The 18,275-nt window shown below is 39.9% G+C and overlaps 1 protein-coding gene and 1 pseudogene across 7 annotated transcripts in view; one reads left to right on the forward strand and one right to left on the reverse strand.

The window, feature by feature from the left end:
* Nucleotides 1-13,841, forward strand: part of CCAR1 (cell division cycle and apoptosis regulator 1) — a 52,833-nt gene extending 38,992 nt beyond the window's left edge. For all 7 annotated transcript variants that reach the window (XM_066348957.1, XM_066348954.1, XM_066348956.1 and 4 more), the window contains 6 exons: nucleotides 8,251-8,333; nucleotides 9,014-9,160; nucleotides 10,420-10,540; nucleotides 10,622-10,807; nucleotides 12,144-12,349; nucleotides 13,324-13,841. In XM_066348957.1, coding sequence (XP_066205054.1) covers nucleotides 8,251-8,333; nucleotides 9,014-9,160; nucleotides 10,420-10,540; nucleotides 10,622-10,807; nucleotides 12,144-12,349; nucleotides 13,324-13,383 — 803 coding nt within the window. In that variant the 3' untranslated portion in view covers nucleotides 13,384-13,841. The remainder of the gene's footprint in view (nucleotides 1-8,250; nucleotides 8,334-9,013; nucleotides 9,161-10,419; nucleotides 10,541-10,621; nucleotides 10,808-12,143; nucleotides 12,350-13,323) is intronic.
* On the reverse strand, nucleotides 291-6,723 carry LOC136381079 (large ribosomal subunit protein eL15-like; annotated as a pseudogene).
* Nucleotides 13,842-18,275: the final 4,434 nt, after the last annotated feature.

The following is an 18,275-nucleotide window of genomic DNA, read 5'->3' on the forward strand; positions in this document are numbered from 1 at the left end:
ATAAGTATCTGTTAAGTATTATTTTTAGGTGAGAGAATTAAGATATTTTTGATTATCAAGTTATACTACTCAACTTGAGGAAAGAAATTTTCCTGAGCACGCTTAAACTGAGTTATAAAACGTAATAGGTTCTTTCGTTTCATAGAATATATTCTTTAGAAACTGATTTTTGTATTTTATAAAGACTATTATATGTGTAAAATATGCATATAACATAGGTAGAGTTCAGACTAATAGTAAACACCTGTGTATATCTATCACCTAAGCTTTTTTTTTTTAATCTAAATTGTTTATTTGGTAAGAATTTTACAAACATTATATGGGTGGTAACAGTGGAGCTAGATAATATTGTGCCTTCTCTGAGCCGCACAGCAAGGACCACCAGCACTGTGGTGGGACTTGCTCTTGAGGCCTGCAGATGTCAGCCCTTGCGTCTCCCTGTGCTTTTGGACTCGCATAGTGATCCATCGGGGGTCAGCATTCCCACTGATGGCTTACGGAATGATCAGCGAGGATAACCTCAAAGAATTTGTACGCTGAATCCTCACCAACCCAGTGAGAAGTCAGGACTCTCAGAGCCCCACAGTGACATCAGCCTGCTACTCGGCATTAGACTGAGGGACTCCGGCAAACACAGCTGGTTAACTCACAAGGGACAGACTGGCTGTAGGTCGCGCCCTAAGGAACTGGGTGTTTGCAGCCACCACCGCACACACAAATCTCATACATGATATAACCTTGCTTGGCCTGTATCCCAGCCTGTGTGCTTCACTGGGCCAAGTTTGGTTGGGCGACTAGAGCGCAGAGAGTTGGCGGAACTGCCAGCAGCGCACCCTGAGGAGAAAGCACATCACATCAGAGCGCTTCTTCCTCCGTAGCTCCTGGATGTCCTAATTAGCAGCTTACCTGATGTTTGCAGAAGGACCGAAAGATATCACCCAAGTTTGTTGTTGTTTTAGCGAGCAAGAGACAGGTATAGACAGACAAGAAGGGGGAAATATGAGGAGCATCAACTGGTAGTTTCAGCACCTTAAATTGTTCATTGATTGCTTTCTCATGTGCCTTGACTGGGAACTTTAGATGAGCCAGTGACCTCTTGCTCAAACCAGCAACCATGGGGTCATGCCTGTGATCCCACATTCAAACTGATGACCTCTGGGTTTCAAACCTGGGTCCTCAGAGTCACAGGTTGATGCTCTATTCACTTTGCCACCACTTGGTCAGGCCACCCAAGTTTTAAATCATAGATTTACCAATAGAAATGATACTCAGAATACTTGACAATAGATCAGTGGTATTCAACCTGGTCCCTACCGCCCACTAGTGGGCGTTCCAGCTTTCGTGGTGGGCAGTAGCGGAGCAACCAAAGTATAAATAAAAAGATAGATTTAACTATAGTAAGTTGTTTACAAAGATTTATTCTGCCAAACTTAGCGAAAATCTGACATAATGTACTTGGTAAGTAATTATTATTATGTGCTTTAACTTGCTGTAACTCTGCTTTATAAATTTTACAAAGTAAAGTTACTTCCTTACTTTATAAATCACCATTACTGTGGAACCAGTGGGTGGTTAGAAAATTTTACTACTAACAGATACAAAAGTGGGCAGTAGGTATAAAAAGGTTGACTACCCCTGCAATAGATGATCTAATCAGTCATAGATATCAGCCGTAAAGTTTTACTGAATGCTTCTCAAAGTTCTGGATTTTATATAACAGTTTGAGATTGCCAGTACACACCACAAAACACACATTTGAAGTATACAATTTAATTTTAGTAACTATATAATTGTGAAACCATCACCACAGTTAAGCTTTATATTTGTGTCTTTTCTTTTTTGTTTGTTTTGTTTTTTATTTATTTTTGTATTTTTCTGAACTGAGAAGTAGGGAGGCAGAGAGACAGACTCCCGCATGTGCCTGACCAGGATCCATCTGGCATGCCCACCAGGGGGCAATGCTCTGCCCATCTGAGGCGATGCTCTGTTGCAACCAGAGCCATTCTAGTACCTGAAGCAGAGGCCATGGAACTGTCCTCAGCGCCCGGGCCAGCTTTGCTCCAATGGAGCCTTGGCTGTGGGAGGGGAAGATAGAGAGAGAGAAAGGAAAGGGGGAAGGGTGGATAAGCAGATGGGCACTTCTGTGTGCCCTGGCCAGGAATCAAACCCGGGACTTCCACAGACAGGACCGAAGCTCTACCACTGAGTGAACCGTCCTGACCGCGTATTTTCTTTTTTTTAACAAAAGCTTTATTGAGATAATTTACATACCATACAAATGCAGCCCCCCCCCCCTTTTTTTGTAATTTTCTGAAGTGAGAAGCTGGGGGAGGCAGACAGACAGTCTGCCTCATGCACCTCACTGGGATCCACCCGGCATGCCCACTAGAGGGCAATGTTTGGCCCATCTGGGCTGTTGCTCTGCTGTAATTGGAACCATCCTAGCACCTGAGGCAGAGGCTATGGAGCCTTCCTCAGCACTCAGGCCAACTTTACCCCAATGGAGCCTTAGCTGTGGGAGGGGAAGAGAGAGATAGAGAGAAAGGAGAGGGGGAAGGGTGGAGAAGCAGATGGGTACTTCTCCTGTGTGCCCTGGCTGGGAATCAAACCCAGGACTTCCACACGCCAGTCCAATACTCTACTGCTGAGCCAACCGGCCAGGGCCTCAATGCAGCTATTTAAAAGTATACAGCTTACTGGTTTTTAATATTCACACAACTGTACAACCATCACTAGAGCCAATTTTGTAACTTTTTTTTTTTTTTTTGGTATTTTTCTGAAGTTGGAAACGGGGAGGCAGTCAGACAGACTCCCGCATGCGCCCGACTGGGATCCACCTGGCACACCCACCAGGGGGTGATGCTCTGCCCATCTGGGGTGTTGCTCTGTTGCAACCAGAGCCATTCTAGCACCTGAGGCAGAGGCCACAGAGCCATCCTCAGCGCCTGGGCCAACTTTGCTCCAATGGAGCCTTGGCTGCAGGAGGGGAAGAGAGAGACAGAGAGGAAGGAGAGGGGAAGGGGTGGAGAAGCAGATGGGCGCTTCTCCTGTGGGGAATCGAACCCGGGACTCCTGCACGCCAGGCCGACGCTCTACCACTGAGCAAACCGGCCAGGGCTATAACATTTTTATTACCTCTGAAAGAAGCCTCCTACTCATTAATAGTCTCATTTCCCCACAACCTTTTCAGCCCTAGGCTTTCTGTGGCTCTCATTCTGGACATTAAATATAAAGAGAACCATACAATATGTGATTTTTTTTTTTGGTTACTGGCTTCAATTTATTTATCATAATGTTATCAAGGTTCATGTATGTTTTAAGCACAGGGTTCGGAAACCTATGGCTCGTGAGCCAGATGTGGCTCTTGTGATGGCTGTATCTGGCTCACAGACAAATCTTTAATTAAAAAAATAATAACGTTAAAAATATAAAACATTCTCATGTATTACAATCCATTCATTTCCTACCGCTCATGTTCATGGTTGCGGGTGGCTGGAGCCAATCACAGCTGTTCTCCAGAACAACACCAAATTTTTATTGGATAATGCATAACGTACATGTGTCATTGTATGGCTCTCACGGAATTACATTTTAAAATATGTGGCGTTCGTGGCTCTCTCAGCCAAAAAGTTTCCCAACCCCTGTTTTAGCATGTATATTCTCTTTAATATGAAGTTTTTTCTATATTGTTACTGTTCAAATACAACTTCTTACCTAAAGCAGTCTTTCCCAGAGTGTCTAGATATTAACAGATATTAAGCTTAAAAAAACATTGGAATCAAATAAATTTGGGAGACCTGTGTTAAGCAAAGGACTGCTTGTTTTACCACAATTTCTTGTTTTTAAATTTATGGATTGATTTTAGAGAGAGGAAGGGAGGAAAAAGTAAAAGAAAGAGGAAAGCATTGATTTTTTGTTCCACTTAGTTGTGCATTCATTGGTTGCTTGCCATAGGTGCCCTGACCAGAGAGTAAACCCACAGCCTTGGTGTTTCAGGAGAGACAACTGTCTGAGTTAACTGGCCATGGCCACCACAGAATTTCTTAGCTCTTATGTATGTTGTGGATGTCCAGGAAAGAAATGTAGTGTGAAATACTTATGAATATATATTCTTTTTCTTTATGGTTTCTATTGATTTTAATTTGTTGTGTTTATATAGTTACAAGTGTACCCCCAAATATATCTTCCTCTCTCCCCCGTGTTTTCCTTGATACCCCCTTTGAATATATATTCTTTATAGCATCTCGAGGACTATTTAACTAATAGTGTTTACTATATTTCATGATATATCTTACCGACAAACCATTGTTACTCTACTCTTTTTGATGGAGAGCCATTTGAGAAAGCCAAGAAGCTTCTAGGACCAAATTTTTTTTTTAATTTTTTCACTTTTAAGTTCAATTTTTAAAAAAATTTTTAGAGATGAGAGAGAGAGAGAGAAAGAGAAAAGGGGGGAGGAGCAGGAAGCATCAACTCCCATATGTGCCTTGACCAGGCAAACCCAGGGTTTTGAACTGATGACCTCAGTGTTCTAGGACGATGCTTTATCTACTGCACCACCACTGGTCAAGAACCAAAATTTCTTATTTAAATTTTCCAACAGATCATTAAATAACTCCAAAATAGCTCTTTAATATTTGCATATAGTTCATAAAAGGATGATGTATTAGTTTACTAGGGCTACTGTCAAAAATACCTCCGACTGGGTGGCTTAAACAATAGAAATTTATTGTGTCACTTCTGTTGGATAAAAGTCTAAGATCAGGCCGTGGTTAATGTGTCATCCTAATATACCAAGGTTGTGGGTTCATTTCCCAGTCAGGGCACATACAAGAATCAACCAATGAATACATAAATAAGTGGAACAACAAATTGATATTTCTTTCTCAAAAAAAATTAAAAAAAGAGTCTGAGATCAAAGAGTCACTAGGGTTGGTTCCTTCTGAGGGCTGTCAGGATAGGATCTGTTGTTCCAGGAAGTTCTTGGGTTGTAGGTGAACATCTTTTCCTTATGTCTTCACAGCATCTTCTGTCTGTACATGTCTGTGTCCAAATTTTCCCTTTCTGTAAAGACACCAGTCATTGGGTTAGAGCCCATTCTGACTTCCTTTTAATTTGGTTACTTGTTGTAAACCGTTTCTCCAAGTGAGGCAACATTCTGAGAGTACTCAGGGTTAGGACGTTAACATAAGAATTTTAGCCTGACCAGGCAGTGGCACAGTGGATAGAGTAGCAGACTGGGATGCTAAGGACCCAGGTTTGAAACCCCAAAATTGCCAGCTTGAGCAAGGGTTCACCAGCTTGAGCACAGGGTCCCTGGCTTAAGCATGGTATCAGACATTACCCCATGGTAGCTGGCTTGAGCCCAAAGGTTACTGGCTTGAAACCCAAGGTTGCTGGCTTGAGCAAGGGGTCACTTGCTCTTCTGTAGCCCCCTAGTCAAGGCACTTATGAGAAAGCAGTAAAATGCAACTAAGTTCCGCAAGAAGAATTGATGCCTCTTACCTCTCTCCCTTCCTGTCTCTCTGTCCCTCTCTCTGCCTCTGTAAAAAAAACAAACAGAAAACCCCATAAATTTTGGTAGCTATAATTCAACCCTCAGCAGATTGTTTCTTAGTATTAGTCCTATAACAGACTGTTAGTGGTGGTTGACATGAGGGTGATGGCTGAGAACTGGGTAGCTTACAGATATATGTTTACTTTTTGCCAGTTGCTTTTTGTGTATTTTTTAAAGGGTATTTCTGATTATTTTCAGAAGCAGTCTACTTTTTAAATTTATTTTAGTCAGAGAAAGGGAGGAGAAAGAAAGAAATATTGTCTTGCTCCACTTAATTACACATTCATTGGCTGATTTTTGTATGAGCCCTGACCGGCTACCTTGGCATATTGGGACAATGCTCTAACCAACTGAGTTATCTGACCAGGGCTGATTTTGTGTATTTTGAATTTAGCACAACTTGCTTTATATATATTGCTTTAGATATATATATTTATATATGTATATATTAATAACAAAAGATAATCTAATCTAGAAAATAAATTTTATATCATACCTTGTCTAAACCACTCAAGTATACTTTTTACTTTTTATCAAGAGAGACAGACAGGAAGGGAGAGAGATGAGAAGCATCAGTTTGTAGTTGTTGCTCTTTTAGTTGTTCATTGACTGCTTTTTCATATGTGCTTTGACTGGGGGGCTACAGCAGAGCAAGTGACCCCTTGCTCAAGTCAGTGACCTTTGGGCTCAAGCCAGTGACCTCAGGGTTTTGAACCTGGGTCCTCAGCATCCCAGGTTGATGCTCTGTCTACTGCACCACGACCTGGTCAGGGTCAAGTATACTTTTTGATATTTAAATTTTATTAAGACTATTTACTAGAGTACAGAAGTCAAGTCATAATCTTCCAGTTACAAATTGAAATTACTTGCTTTTTTTTTTTTTAAGAGGGAGAGGGACAGACAGACAGGAAGGGAGAGAGATGAGAAGCATCAGTATGTAGTTGTGGCATTTTTAGTTGTTCATTGATTGCTTTCTCATATGTGCCTTGCCCAGGGGACACTAGCTAAGCCAGTGACCCTTTGCTCAAGCCAATAATTTGGGCTTCCAAGCCAGCTACCTTTGGTCTCAAGCCAGCAAATTTGGGGTCATGTCTATGGTCCCACACTCAAGCAGGTGAGCCCACACTCAAGCTGGCAAACTTATTTTTTCAAACCTGGGTCCTCATAGTCCTAGGCAACACTCTATGCACTGTGCCACCACCTGGTCAGTCTAGTACTTTTTTTTTTTTTTTAGAGACAGAGTCAGAGAGAGGGATAGATAGGGACAAACAGACAGGAACGGAGAGAGATGAGAAGCATCAATCATCAGTTTTTCGTTGCGACACCTTAGTTGTTCATTGATTGCTTTCTCATATGTGCCTTGACCGTGGGCCTTCAGCAGACCAAGTAACCCCTTGCTCAAGCCAGCGACCTTGGGTCCAAGCTGGTGAGCTTTGCTCAAACCAGATGAGTCCGCGCTCAAGCTGGCGACCTTGGGGTCTCGAACCTGGGTCCTCTGCATTCCAGTTCGATACTCTATCTACTGTGCCACCGCCTGGTCAGGCTGAGTTTTTTTGTTTGTTTTTTAAGAATAATTTATCCAAGTTTCCATCTTTTATCATGGAAACATGTTAGCATTAGTACATCTGGAACCTAGAACATCTGGGTATTAACACTGTCAGACCTTAATTGTCTTAAGAACAATGCCTGAACTGTGGTGGCTCAGTGTGTGAAGCTTGACTGTGGAATGCTGGGGTCTCCAGTTCAAAACTGTTCTTTCCATGCCAAGGTGCATAAAATAAGCAAACCATAACAGCTAAAGTGAAGCAACTATAAGGTGATACTTCTTGCCCCCCTTTCCTATAAAATCAATAAAATCTTTTTTTTTTAAATCTTAATTTCTTGTGTGTAGTGTTACTTTGCAATAATTTATCTCTGGTCAGTTTTACTACATTGGCTGTTTTTCCTTTTATTTTCTTTTTTGAATTGTGTCATCCAGATATTTATAGAATTAAATTCTTCTGTTTGATTCTTTCTTCTAGCTAGTCTTGGTAAAGTTCTTCCTCTTCTCATTCTTTATAATTATTCCTTACAAAATCCAAACTTTGGGTTTTTTTGAAGTTGGAAATGGGGAGGCAGTCAGACAGACTCCCGCATGCGCCTGACCGGGATCCACCCGGCACGCCCACCAGGGGGCGATGCTCTGCCCATCTGGGGCGTCACTCTGTTGCAACCAGAGCCATTCTAGTGCCTGCGGCAGAGGCCACAGAGCTATCCTCAGTGCCCAGGCCAATTTTGCTCCAGTGGAGCCTCGGCTGCGGGAGGGGAAGAGAGACAGAGAGGAAGGAGAGGGGGAGGGGTGGAGAAGCAGTTGGATGCTTCTCCTGTATGCCCTGGCCAGGAATCGAACCAGGGACTCCTGCAAGCCAGGCCAATGCTCAACTACTGAGCCAACTGGCCAGGGTCCAAACTTTTTAATCATATATTTCTTTGCTAATGTATCTTTTTTTTTAATTGAATTTATTAGGGTGCCATTGGTTAATATAATTATAGGGTTCAGGGATACAGTTCCATAATGCATCACCTGTATATTGTGTGTTCCTCACCCCATTTACTAATGTGTGTTTTGGAAAATGATCAGTAACAGAAAAGTATTTTTAGGCTCTCTTGTAGTTGAAAATATGTATTAATAAGTTCTGCTTTTGTATTTATAGATCGCGATGAGGAAGAAGTAAACAAACGAGATGACAAAAGAGATATCAACAGATACTGCAAGGAGAGGCCCTCTAAAGATAAGGTACTATTGCTTGCTCTATTCTTTTCTTTTTATTTTTAGATGAGAGGAGGGGAGATAGTGAGGCAGACTCCTGCATGTGCCCTGACCAGGATCCACCCAGCAACCCTGTCTAGGACCAATGCTTGATTCAACCAAGCTATTTTTAGCATCTGACTCTGATTCACTCGGACCAACCGAGCCATCCTCAGCGCCCAGGGCCAGACACTTTAACCAACAAGCTACTGGCTGCAGGAAGGAAAGAGGGAGAGAAGGGGCGAAGGAGGTGGGAAGAAGCAGATGGTCACTTCCTGTGTGCTCTGACTGGGAATTGACCAGGGCACTGCTCTATCCACTGAGCCACCGGCCAGTGCCATTTGCTCTATTCTTTATAATGTGATAATTCCATTTCTTACATAAACCAGATTTATTACTATATGTAACAGTTATAAAGTTTATTGGTCCTTATATATCTATATATAACCATTCAGAGCAAAATTGTGATATTTTGATATTTGTGGTTATGTCAGATAACCAGTATGTCTTAATGTTTTCTCCCATACACATAAACCAAATCAATTTATTTGAGCTTGGAGGCGGTAAAGGTCTTTACCAATTTTTTCTGTTACAGTATATGAACATAGTCTTAATTTCTCACTTTTCTGGGGTAAAATTTTATACTGTATGCTTTACATTTTCTTTAGGAAAAAGAGAAGACTCAGATGATCACAGTTAACAGGGATCTATTAATGGCATTTGTTTATTTTGATCAAAGCCATTGTGGTTATCTTCTTGAAAAGGATTTGGAAGAAATACTTTATACTCTTGGATTACACCTTTCTCGGGCTCAGGTATTCCTATGAATATTTAAAATGAAAAGCATTTTTAAGCAACTATCTTTAATCTTTTTGACTTTCTGAAATATAAAAGCAATACAATATATATGTATTAAATATAATAGTAGTACAGTCCAGGAGTCCTGAAATGTATAAAGTTAAAAGTCCCTCCCCTTCTAGTTTCCATCCAGTATGCATGAAATTATTCTATATGTTTTGATAGAAAATGTTTTTCTTTTTGTTTTTCTTTTTTTTTTTTTTTAAAGAGAGAAAGACAGGGACAGATGGCAAGGGAGAGAGATGAGAGCATCAGTTCTTTGTTGCGGCTCCTTAGTTGTTTATTGAGTGCTTTCTCATATGTGCCTTGACCAGGGGGCTCCAGCTAAGCCAGTGACCTCTTGCTCAAGCCTGCGGCCTTGGAGCCAGTGACCTTGGGATTTCAAACCTGGGTCCTCTGCGTCCCAGGCCGATGCTGTATCCACTGTGCCACTGCCTAGTCAGGCTGAAAACATTTTTCATTGAAAAATCTATCATGGGTATTCTGTAAAAATAGAAACCAACTTCATCCTTGTTATGACTGCTTAGTATTATGTGGTATAAAATGTACCTGATTGACCTAACTAGTCCCAGGTGCTGGCTTTTTCCCATTTTTTAGAATTGCTAATTATGCTGTAATAGATATCCTTATTATACAAACCTCTATAGTAAACGTGTTTGTATGTATACTTTGTGTTAGTGTTTCTATCAGTATTAGCCTTGTTTAAGAAGTTTTTTCAGCCTGACCAGGCGGTGGTGCAGTGGATAGAGCATTGGACTGGGACGTGAAGGACCCAGTTCAAAACCTCGAGGTCGCCAGCTTGAGCATGGAATCATAGATATTGCCTCATGGTCACTGGCTTGAGCCTAAGGTTGCTAGCTTGAGCAAGGGGTCACTTGGTCTACTGTAGCTCCCACCCCAGTCAAGGCACATGAGAAAGCAAGCAATGAACCACTAAGGTGCTGCAACGAAGAATTGATGCTTCTCATCTCTTTCTTGTCTGTCTGTCCCTATCTCTGTCTCTAAAAAAAAGTTTTTTCAAATAAGAATTGCGATTTTAGGTTCATTTAACCTTTGAAAACAGTTCAAAGGTTAAATGCTCTAATTGAGTGGGGGTAGATACCTGGGGAAACAGATGCCATTGATGTTCATTATATGTTAAAATTAAAACACAGTTTTTCTTCAAGGAAAGTCAAAAACTTATTTGCATCTTTTTATTTGTTTTCTTGTATAACAGGTAAAGAAGCTTCTTAATAAAGTAGTACTCCGTGAATCTTGCTTTTACCGGAAATTGACAGATACCTCAAAAGATGAAGAAAACCACGAGGAGTCTGAAGCACTGCAGGAAGATATGCTAGGTTTGAGTATATCCTTTTAAGATTGTGCTGTTACATAACTACTAATTCAATAAAAAATAAAATATTTTTTTTATATTATAGGAAATAGGTTGTTACTTCCAACACCCACAGTAAAACAAGAATCGAAGGATGTGGAAGAAAATGTTGGCCTTATTGTATACAATGGTGCAATGGTAGATGTCGGAAGCCTGCTGCAAAAATTGGAAAAGAGTGAAAAAGTGAGAGCTGAAGTAGAGCAGAAGCTGCAGTTACTAGAAGAAAAAACAGGTGAGGAACAGAATGGGATATGTCAGTACTTCTACCAGCCTATTGGGAGATATATATATATATATATATATATATATATATATTTTTTTTTTTTTTTTTTTTGTATTTTTCTAAAGCTGGAAACGACGCTCTGCCCCTCCGGGGCGTCGCTCTGCCGCAACCAGAGCCACTCTAGTGCCTGGGGCAGAGGCCAAGGAGCCATCCCCAGCGCCCGGGCCATCTTTGCTCCAGTGGAGCCTTGGCTGCGGGAGGGGAAGAGAGAGACAGAGAGGAAGGAGGGGGTGGGGGTGGAGAGGCAAATGGGCGCCTCTCCCATGTGCCCTGGCCGGGAATCGAACCCGGGTCCCCCGCACGCCAGGCTGACGCTCTACCGCTGAGCCAACCGGCCAGGGCCCCTATTGGGATATATATTTGTGTGCATACATACATGCATGCATGTTTTAGTCTAGACCACATAATATAACTTTACTTTTTTTATTATTATTTTTATTGATTAAGAAAGAGAGAAAAGGAGGAAGAAAGAGAATCATTCATTTGTTCCACTTACTTATGCTTTCATTGGTTGCTTCCTGTATGTCCCCTGACTGGGGCTTGAACCTGCAACCTTAGTGTTTTGGGCTGAGGTTCTAACCAACTGAGCTAACCAGCTAGAGTTTAACTTCACTTTGACCATTTCTGTTAAAGGTTAGAAATTGCTCGGCTTGGCCTGACCTGTGGTGGCACAGTGGATAAAGCATTGACCTGGGATGCTGAGGTCACAGGTTCAATACCCTCGGCTTGGCCAGTCAAGGCACATAACGAAAAACAACAAGTTGATGCCTCCCACTCTTTCCGGTCCCCTTTTTCTTTAAAAAAAAGAAAAGAAATTGCTTATCTTTATAAGAATCTTATATCTTTATGTATATTCTTAGATTTGTTTATTGTTTTGTTGCATCCTCTTAGTTTTGACCACTTTCTGTTACTTGATCTAGTCTAAACAATCATCTGCAAATGGAATCTGGGGTCTGACTGATGGTGGGGCAGTGGTTAAAGCGTCGACCTGGAACACTGAGGTCCCCGGTTCAAAAGCCTGCGTTTGCCTGGTCAACGCACATATGGGAGTTGATGCTTCCTGCTTCTCCCCCCTTCCCCCCCTCTTTCTCTCTCTCTCTCTCCCTCTCCCTCCTCTCTAAAAAGTAAATAAACTTAAAATTTTTTAAATAAATAAATAAAATGGAACCTAAATTTAGAAGTTAATACTTAGATAAAAGTTAAGTGAATATTGCAGTGTGCTTTGTACTATTGGAAGTGACATTTGTGGCTATTTTAAGGAATTATATGTGCTTCTTTTTAACAGATGAAGATGAAAAAACTATATTAAATTTGGAGAATTCCAACAAAAGCCTCTCTGGTGAACTTAGAGAAGTTAAAAAGGACCTTAGTCAATTACAAGAAAACTTAAAGACTTCAGAAAACATGAATTTGCAATTTGAAAACCAACTGAATAAGACAATCAGAAACTTATCTACAGTAATGGATGAAATACACATTGTTCTCAAAAAGGTTAGCAGTTTTGTACTTTCAACATTTTCATAATTTGTTTGAATTTTTAAAACTATCTGGCAATTTTAATATTATTAAGCTCTTAATGGTCTTTTAGGAGCAAATAATGATAGTGTTCTTTTGTCAGATTGTTCAAAAGCAATTCCCAAAATACTGTATTTTTCTAGAATTTAATTGGGAGGTCACAAGGTTTATGTACAGATTTCTTAAAGCAATTTTTTTTTTTAACAGAAACAGAGAGACAGAGAGAAGGATAGACAGGGACAGACAGACAAGAACGGAGAGATGAGAAGCATCAATCATTAGTTTTTCGTTGCGCATTGCGACACCTTAGTTATTCATTGATTGCTTTCTCATATGTGCCTTGACCGCGGGCCTTCAGCAGACCGAGTAACCCCTTGCTTGAGCCAGCGACCTTGAGTCCAAGCTGGTGAGCTTTGCTCAAGCCAGATGAGCCCGTGCTCAAGCTGGCGAGCTCGGGGTCTCGAACCTGGGTCCTTCCGCATCCCAGTTCGACATTCTGTCCACTGTGCCACCGCCTGGTCAGGCTAAAGCCATTTTCTGTTGAGCAGAGTTGAGAAATTCTTTGGCAGTATCAAAATTAATATACTCATATTCTTTGTTATTAAAAAAAATCTAGTACATCATTGCCATTGTAAACTAATCTCAATAATTGAGAGATTTTCCACAATCTTGATTGTTTAAGAACAAGAAGAAAAAAATCTACACTGCAAGGAATTCACTACGTTATTCTTAAGAACCTCTAATTAGGGCTTAGATAGATGGCTTTCTCAAATACTGTAAAAAAGCCATTCTGCATAGAATTGAAAGATGTCTTTCATAGTTGCCCCTAGGGTCAATTTTCTATAGATAGTAAAATTGAGTATCTCTGTTTACTAATATTTATTATATTTTAAAGTTACACTTAAGTGAATCTAATAAAATATACTTTTTCCGTGTCTATTGTTTTATAGGACAATGTGAAGAGTGACGATAAAGATCAGAAATCCAAGGAAAATGGTGCAAGTGTATGATAACATGTGTCGTGATGAAGAATGGTGTTAAATAATGTAATATAAAAAATCATGATACAAGAATGTTTGAAAGTGATGCATGTTTGATTTTAGTAGTATAAATATCTGTTAGTTCAAATGATGTATAAAGTTTTATGAATGTGAGTCTTTGCTTTTGAAAATTGCTTGTAATTCCTGGCATTCAAATTATTAAACACTCCTTGAGTGAAACAATTTTGCATTGCAAAATGTTTTACGATGAACTTTGTTATAGTTTTAACCCCAGTAAAGTTCATCAGTTTAGTTGACAGTAGTAATTACCAAATGTCTTTTATTAAAATACCTAGAAAATTATAGTAATTTCATTTATAGAATTATTTTTAACGTTTTTTTAGAAGTATTTTGGTACTTAAGATTTTTGTTATAAATCATAAAATAGCATGCTGCTTTTGCAAGTATTTTCACCCAGACTTTTTTTACTTGTCATAAAAAGTTTTTATTCTAGTTGTCAGTCTCTAAAATCATTTATTAAAAATTTTTAAAAATTTTTTATTCATTTTAGAGAAGGGAGAGAGAGAGAGAAAGGGAGGAGGAACAGGAAGCATCAACTCCCATATGTGCCTTGACCAGGCAAGCCTAGGGTTTCAAATCAGCAACCTCTGCATTCCAGGTCAATATTTATCCACTGCACCGCCATAAGTCAGGCTCATTAAAAAATTTAACTCATTCAAAGGACAATACATCAAAAACTAAGAAAGCAATTGACAGTTACCATTGATATTAAATATGTAAGGATTTATATTAAACTAATAGTGCTGATGTTAATATTACTGCTTTCAATGAATTATTCTACTTTGTAAGACTAGCACCTTTATCACTTAAAATTTTGAGGTGTGTTTTGCAGTATATATGAAGTGTACAATTTAGTACTTAGCCAGTTGATGTCAGTGTGATGCTTTAAGTTAAGCTTTGTGTAATTAAAAATAATATTTGTTTTGTTAGTCTGTGTACTTCTTCAGAATTTCAGTGGGTACATAAGAGTTCATTAGCTGTTGAGTGAAAAGGGTAGGAAATGTGATAATACTGTTAAACAGTGGTTCTCAACAGGTAGTGAATTTGTCCCCAAAGAACATTTACCAATGTCTCAAGACATATCTACTTATTACAACCAGGTAAGTGCTACTGGCATCTAGTTGGTATAGGCCAAGTAGGTTGCTAAGCATTTTACATTGCATAGGACAGCCCTTCACAAAAAAGAATTATAGCCTGACCTATGGTGATGCAGTGGATAAAGTGTCGATCCGGAATGCTGAGGTCGCCGGTTCAAAACCCCAGGCTTGCCCAGTCAAGGCAAGTATAAGAAGTAACTACTACAAGGTGATGCCTCCCCCTCATCCCCTTTCTCTTTCTCTCTCTCATTTCTCTATAAAAAAAATAAAGAATTCTATCCAGCCCAAACTATCAATATTACCCAGGTTGAGAAACTCATGATTTAAAGTAATTTAGGGTTAAGTGATATATCTTTAAGTTTTTGCTTCTGGTCTTAGGGTTTATTGAACTTCTCTGAAGTCAGATTACATATTGATGCATATTTATATAATTATTTTCTTCCTCTTTAAGATGAAACATTATAGAGTAGTTAGAAATTGTTTTTTCTTAAGGGAAAATCTTCAAGATAAACTTTTAACTAAAAGACAAAAAATATAGTTCTGGCCTGACCAGGCGGTGACGCAGTGGATAGAGCATTGGACTGGGATGCTGAGGACCCAGGTTCGAGACCCCGAGGTTGCCAGCTTGAGCACGGGCTCATCTGGTTTGAGCAAAAGCTCACCAGTTTGGACCAAGGTCGCTGGCTCGAGCAAGGGGTTACTTGGTCTGCTGAAGGCCCGTGGTCAAGGCACATATGAGAAAGCAATCAATGAACAAATAAGATGTCACAATGCACAACGAAAAACTAATGATTGATGCTTTTCATCTCTCCGTTCCTGTCTGTCCCCGTCTATCCCTCTCTCTGACTCTGTCTCTGTAAAAGAAAAAATATATATATATATATATTTCTGTAATAGTTTTTTTAAATTTGTTGTGTTTACCAAGTTACAAGTGTTCCCTCAAATATATATCTCCCTCTCTCCCCCCATGTTCTCCTTGATACCCCCTTTGCCCCTCCCCCCACCTTCCCCGCTTCCTTCCATGATTTACTATCCTGCCCTCTATCTCTCTGTGTTATGTGTATATACTTTCCCTAATGTCTTTCCTTTCTTTGATCCCCTCCTCTCATCCCCTTTCCCTCTGACCGCTTTCCCCTGGACTCTTTAACCCCTTTTCTGCCTCTATTCCATTCCTCAGTTCACATTGTTCATTGGATTCCTCATATGAGCGAGGTCATATGATATTTTTCTTTCTCTGCCTGGCTTATTTCTCTTAGCATAATAGACTCTAGGTCCATCCATGTTGTCGCAAAGGATAAGATTTCCTTTTTTTTTCACAGCCACATAGTATTCCACTGTGTGTATGTACCACAGCTTTTTAATTCGCTCATCCACTGATGTACACTTGGGCTGTTTCCAGATCTTGGCTATTGTAAATAAGGCTGCAATAAACATGAGGGTGCATTTCTTCTTTTGAATTAGTGACTTGGTATTCTTAGGATAAATTCCTAAAAGTGGGATAGCTGGGCCAAAAGGCAGTTTGATTTTTAATTTTTTGAGGAATCTCCATACTGTTTTCCACAGTGGCTGCACCAGTCTGCATTCCCACCAGCAGTGCAGAAGGGTTCCCTTTTCTCCACGCCCTTGCCAGCACTTGTGTTGTTAATGAGCACCATTCTTACAGGTGTGAGGTGGTAACTCATTGTGGTTTTAATTTTCATTTCTCTAATGATTAGTGATCTTGGACATTTTTTCATATGCCCATTGGCCATCTGTATGTCCTCCTTGGAGAAGTGTCTTCAGTTCTTTTGCCCAATTTTTGATTGGATTGTTTACTTCCCTGGTGTTCAGTTTTACAAGTTCTTTATAAATTTTGGTTATTATACCCTTTTTGGACGTGTTGGCAAATATGTTCTCTCATTGTGTGAGTTGTCTTTTTATTTTTTTCATGGTGTATTTTGCCATGTAAAAGCTTTTTAGTTTCATATAGTCCCATTTGTTCATCCTGTTCTTTATTTCACTTGCCTGTGGAGTTAAATCAGCAAATATATTGCTGCGAGAGATGTTGGAGAGCTTACTGCCTGTTTTCTTCCAAGATGATCATGGTTGCACAACTTACATTCAAGTCTCTTATCCATTTTGTTTATTTTTGTATATGGTGTAAATTGGTGGTCTAGTTTCATTTTTTTTACATGTATTTGTCCAATTTTCCCAGCACCATTTGTTAAAGAGACTGTATTTACTCAATTGTATGCTCTTACCTCCTTTGTCGAATACCAGTTGTCCATAAAGGTGTGGGTTTATTTCTGGGTTTTCAGTTCTGTTCCATAGATCTATATGCCTGTTCTTATGCCAGTACCAAGCTGATTTGAGTACCATGGCCTTGTAGTATAACTTGATATCAGGAAACGTGATACCTCCCCCTTTATTCTTCTTTTTCAAAATTGCTGAGGCTCTTTGTGTTCTTTTTTGGTTCCGTATAAATTTTTGGACTATTTGTTCTGTATCTTTGTAGTATGACATTGGTATTTTAATCAGTATTGCATTGAGTTTATATATTGCTTCGGGTAGTATAGACATTTTTATGGTATTTATTCTTCCTATCAATGAACACGGTATATATGTCTTCTTGTTTGTATCTTCCTTGATTTCTTTTATCAATGTTTTATAATTTTCCAAGTACAAATTTTTAACCTCCTTGGTTAAATTTACTCCTAGGTACTTTTATTTTTTTGGTTGCAATAGTGAAGGTGATTGTTTCCTTAATTTCTCTTTTAGACTGTTCATTGTTGGTGTAAAAAAAATGCCTCTGAATTCTGAATATTGATTTATATCCTGTCACCTTGCTGAATTCATTTATCAGTTAAGTGGTTTTTTTTTTTTTTTTTTTTTTTTTTTTTCCTTTTCATTTTTCTGAAGCTGGAAACAGGGAGAGACAGTCTGACAGACTCCCGCATGCGCCCGACCGGGATCCACCCGGCACGCCCACCAGGGGGCGATGCTCTGCCCATCCTGGGCGTCGCCATGTTGCGACCAGAGCCACTCAAGCGCCTGAGGCAGAGGCCACAGAGCCATCCCCAGCGCCCGGGCCATTTTTGCTCCAATGGAGCCTTGGCTGCGGGAGGGGAAGAGAGAGACAGAGAGGAAAGCGCGGCAGAGGGGTGGAGAAGCAAATGGGCGCTTCTCCTGTGTGCCCTGGCCGGAATCGAACCCGGGTCCTCCGCACGCTAGGCCGACGCTCTACCGCTGAGCCAACCGGCCAGGGCAGTTCAGTGGTTTTTTGATGAGACTTTAGGGTTTTCTTCTCTTCCAATTTGGATGTCTTTTATTTCTTCTTGTCTGATTGCTATAACTAGGACTTCCAGAACTATGTTGAATAAGAGTGGTGAAAAGGGGCACCCCTGCCTTGTTCCTGTTCTTAAAGGGATTGCTTTTAATTTTTGTGCAATGAATATGATGTTGGCTTTGCACATTGGGTTTGTCATAGGTGGTCTTTATCATGTTGAGGTATGTTTCCTGTATTCCCACTTTGCTGAGAGTTTTGATCATAAATGGGTGCTGGATTTTATCAAAAATTTTTTTGCATCTATTGATATTTTCATGTGGTTTTTCTCCTTCCTTTTATTTATGTATCACTGATTGATTTGTAATTATTGTACCAGCCTTGTCTCCCCAGAATAAATCCTACTTGATCATGATGTATGATTTTTTTTCATGTATTGCTGGATCCCGTTTGCTAATACTATGTTGAGAATTTTAGCATCT

Source organism: Saccopteryx leptura, chromosome 9 (genome assembly GCF_036850995.1).
Source record: "Saccopteryx leptura isolate mSacLep1 chromosome 9, mSacLep1_pri_phased_curated, whole genome shotgun sequence".
Classification (NCBI taxonomy): Eukaryota; Metazoa; Chordata; class Mammalia; order Chiroptera; family Emballonuridae; genus Saccopteryx; species Saccopteryx leptura.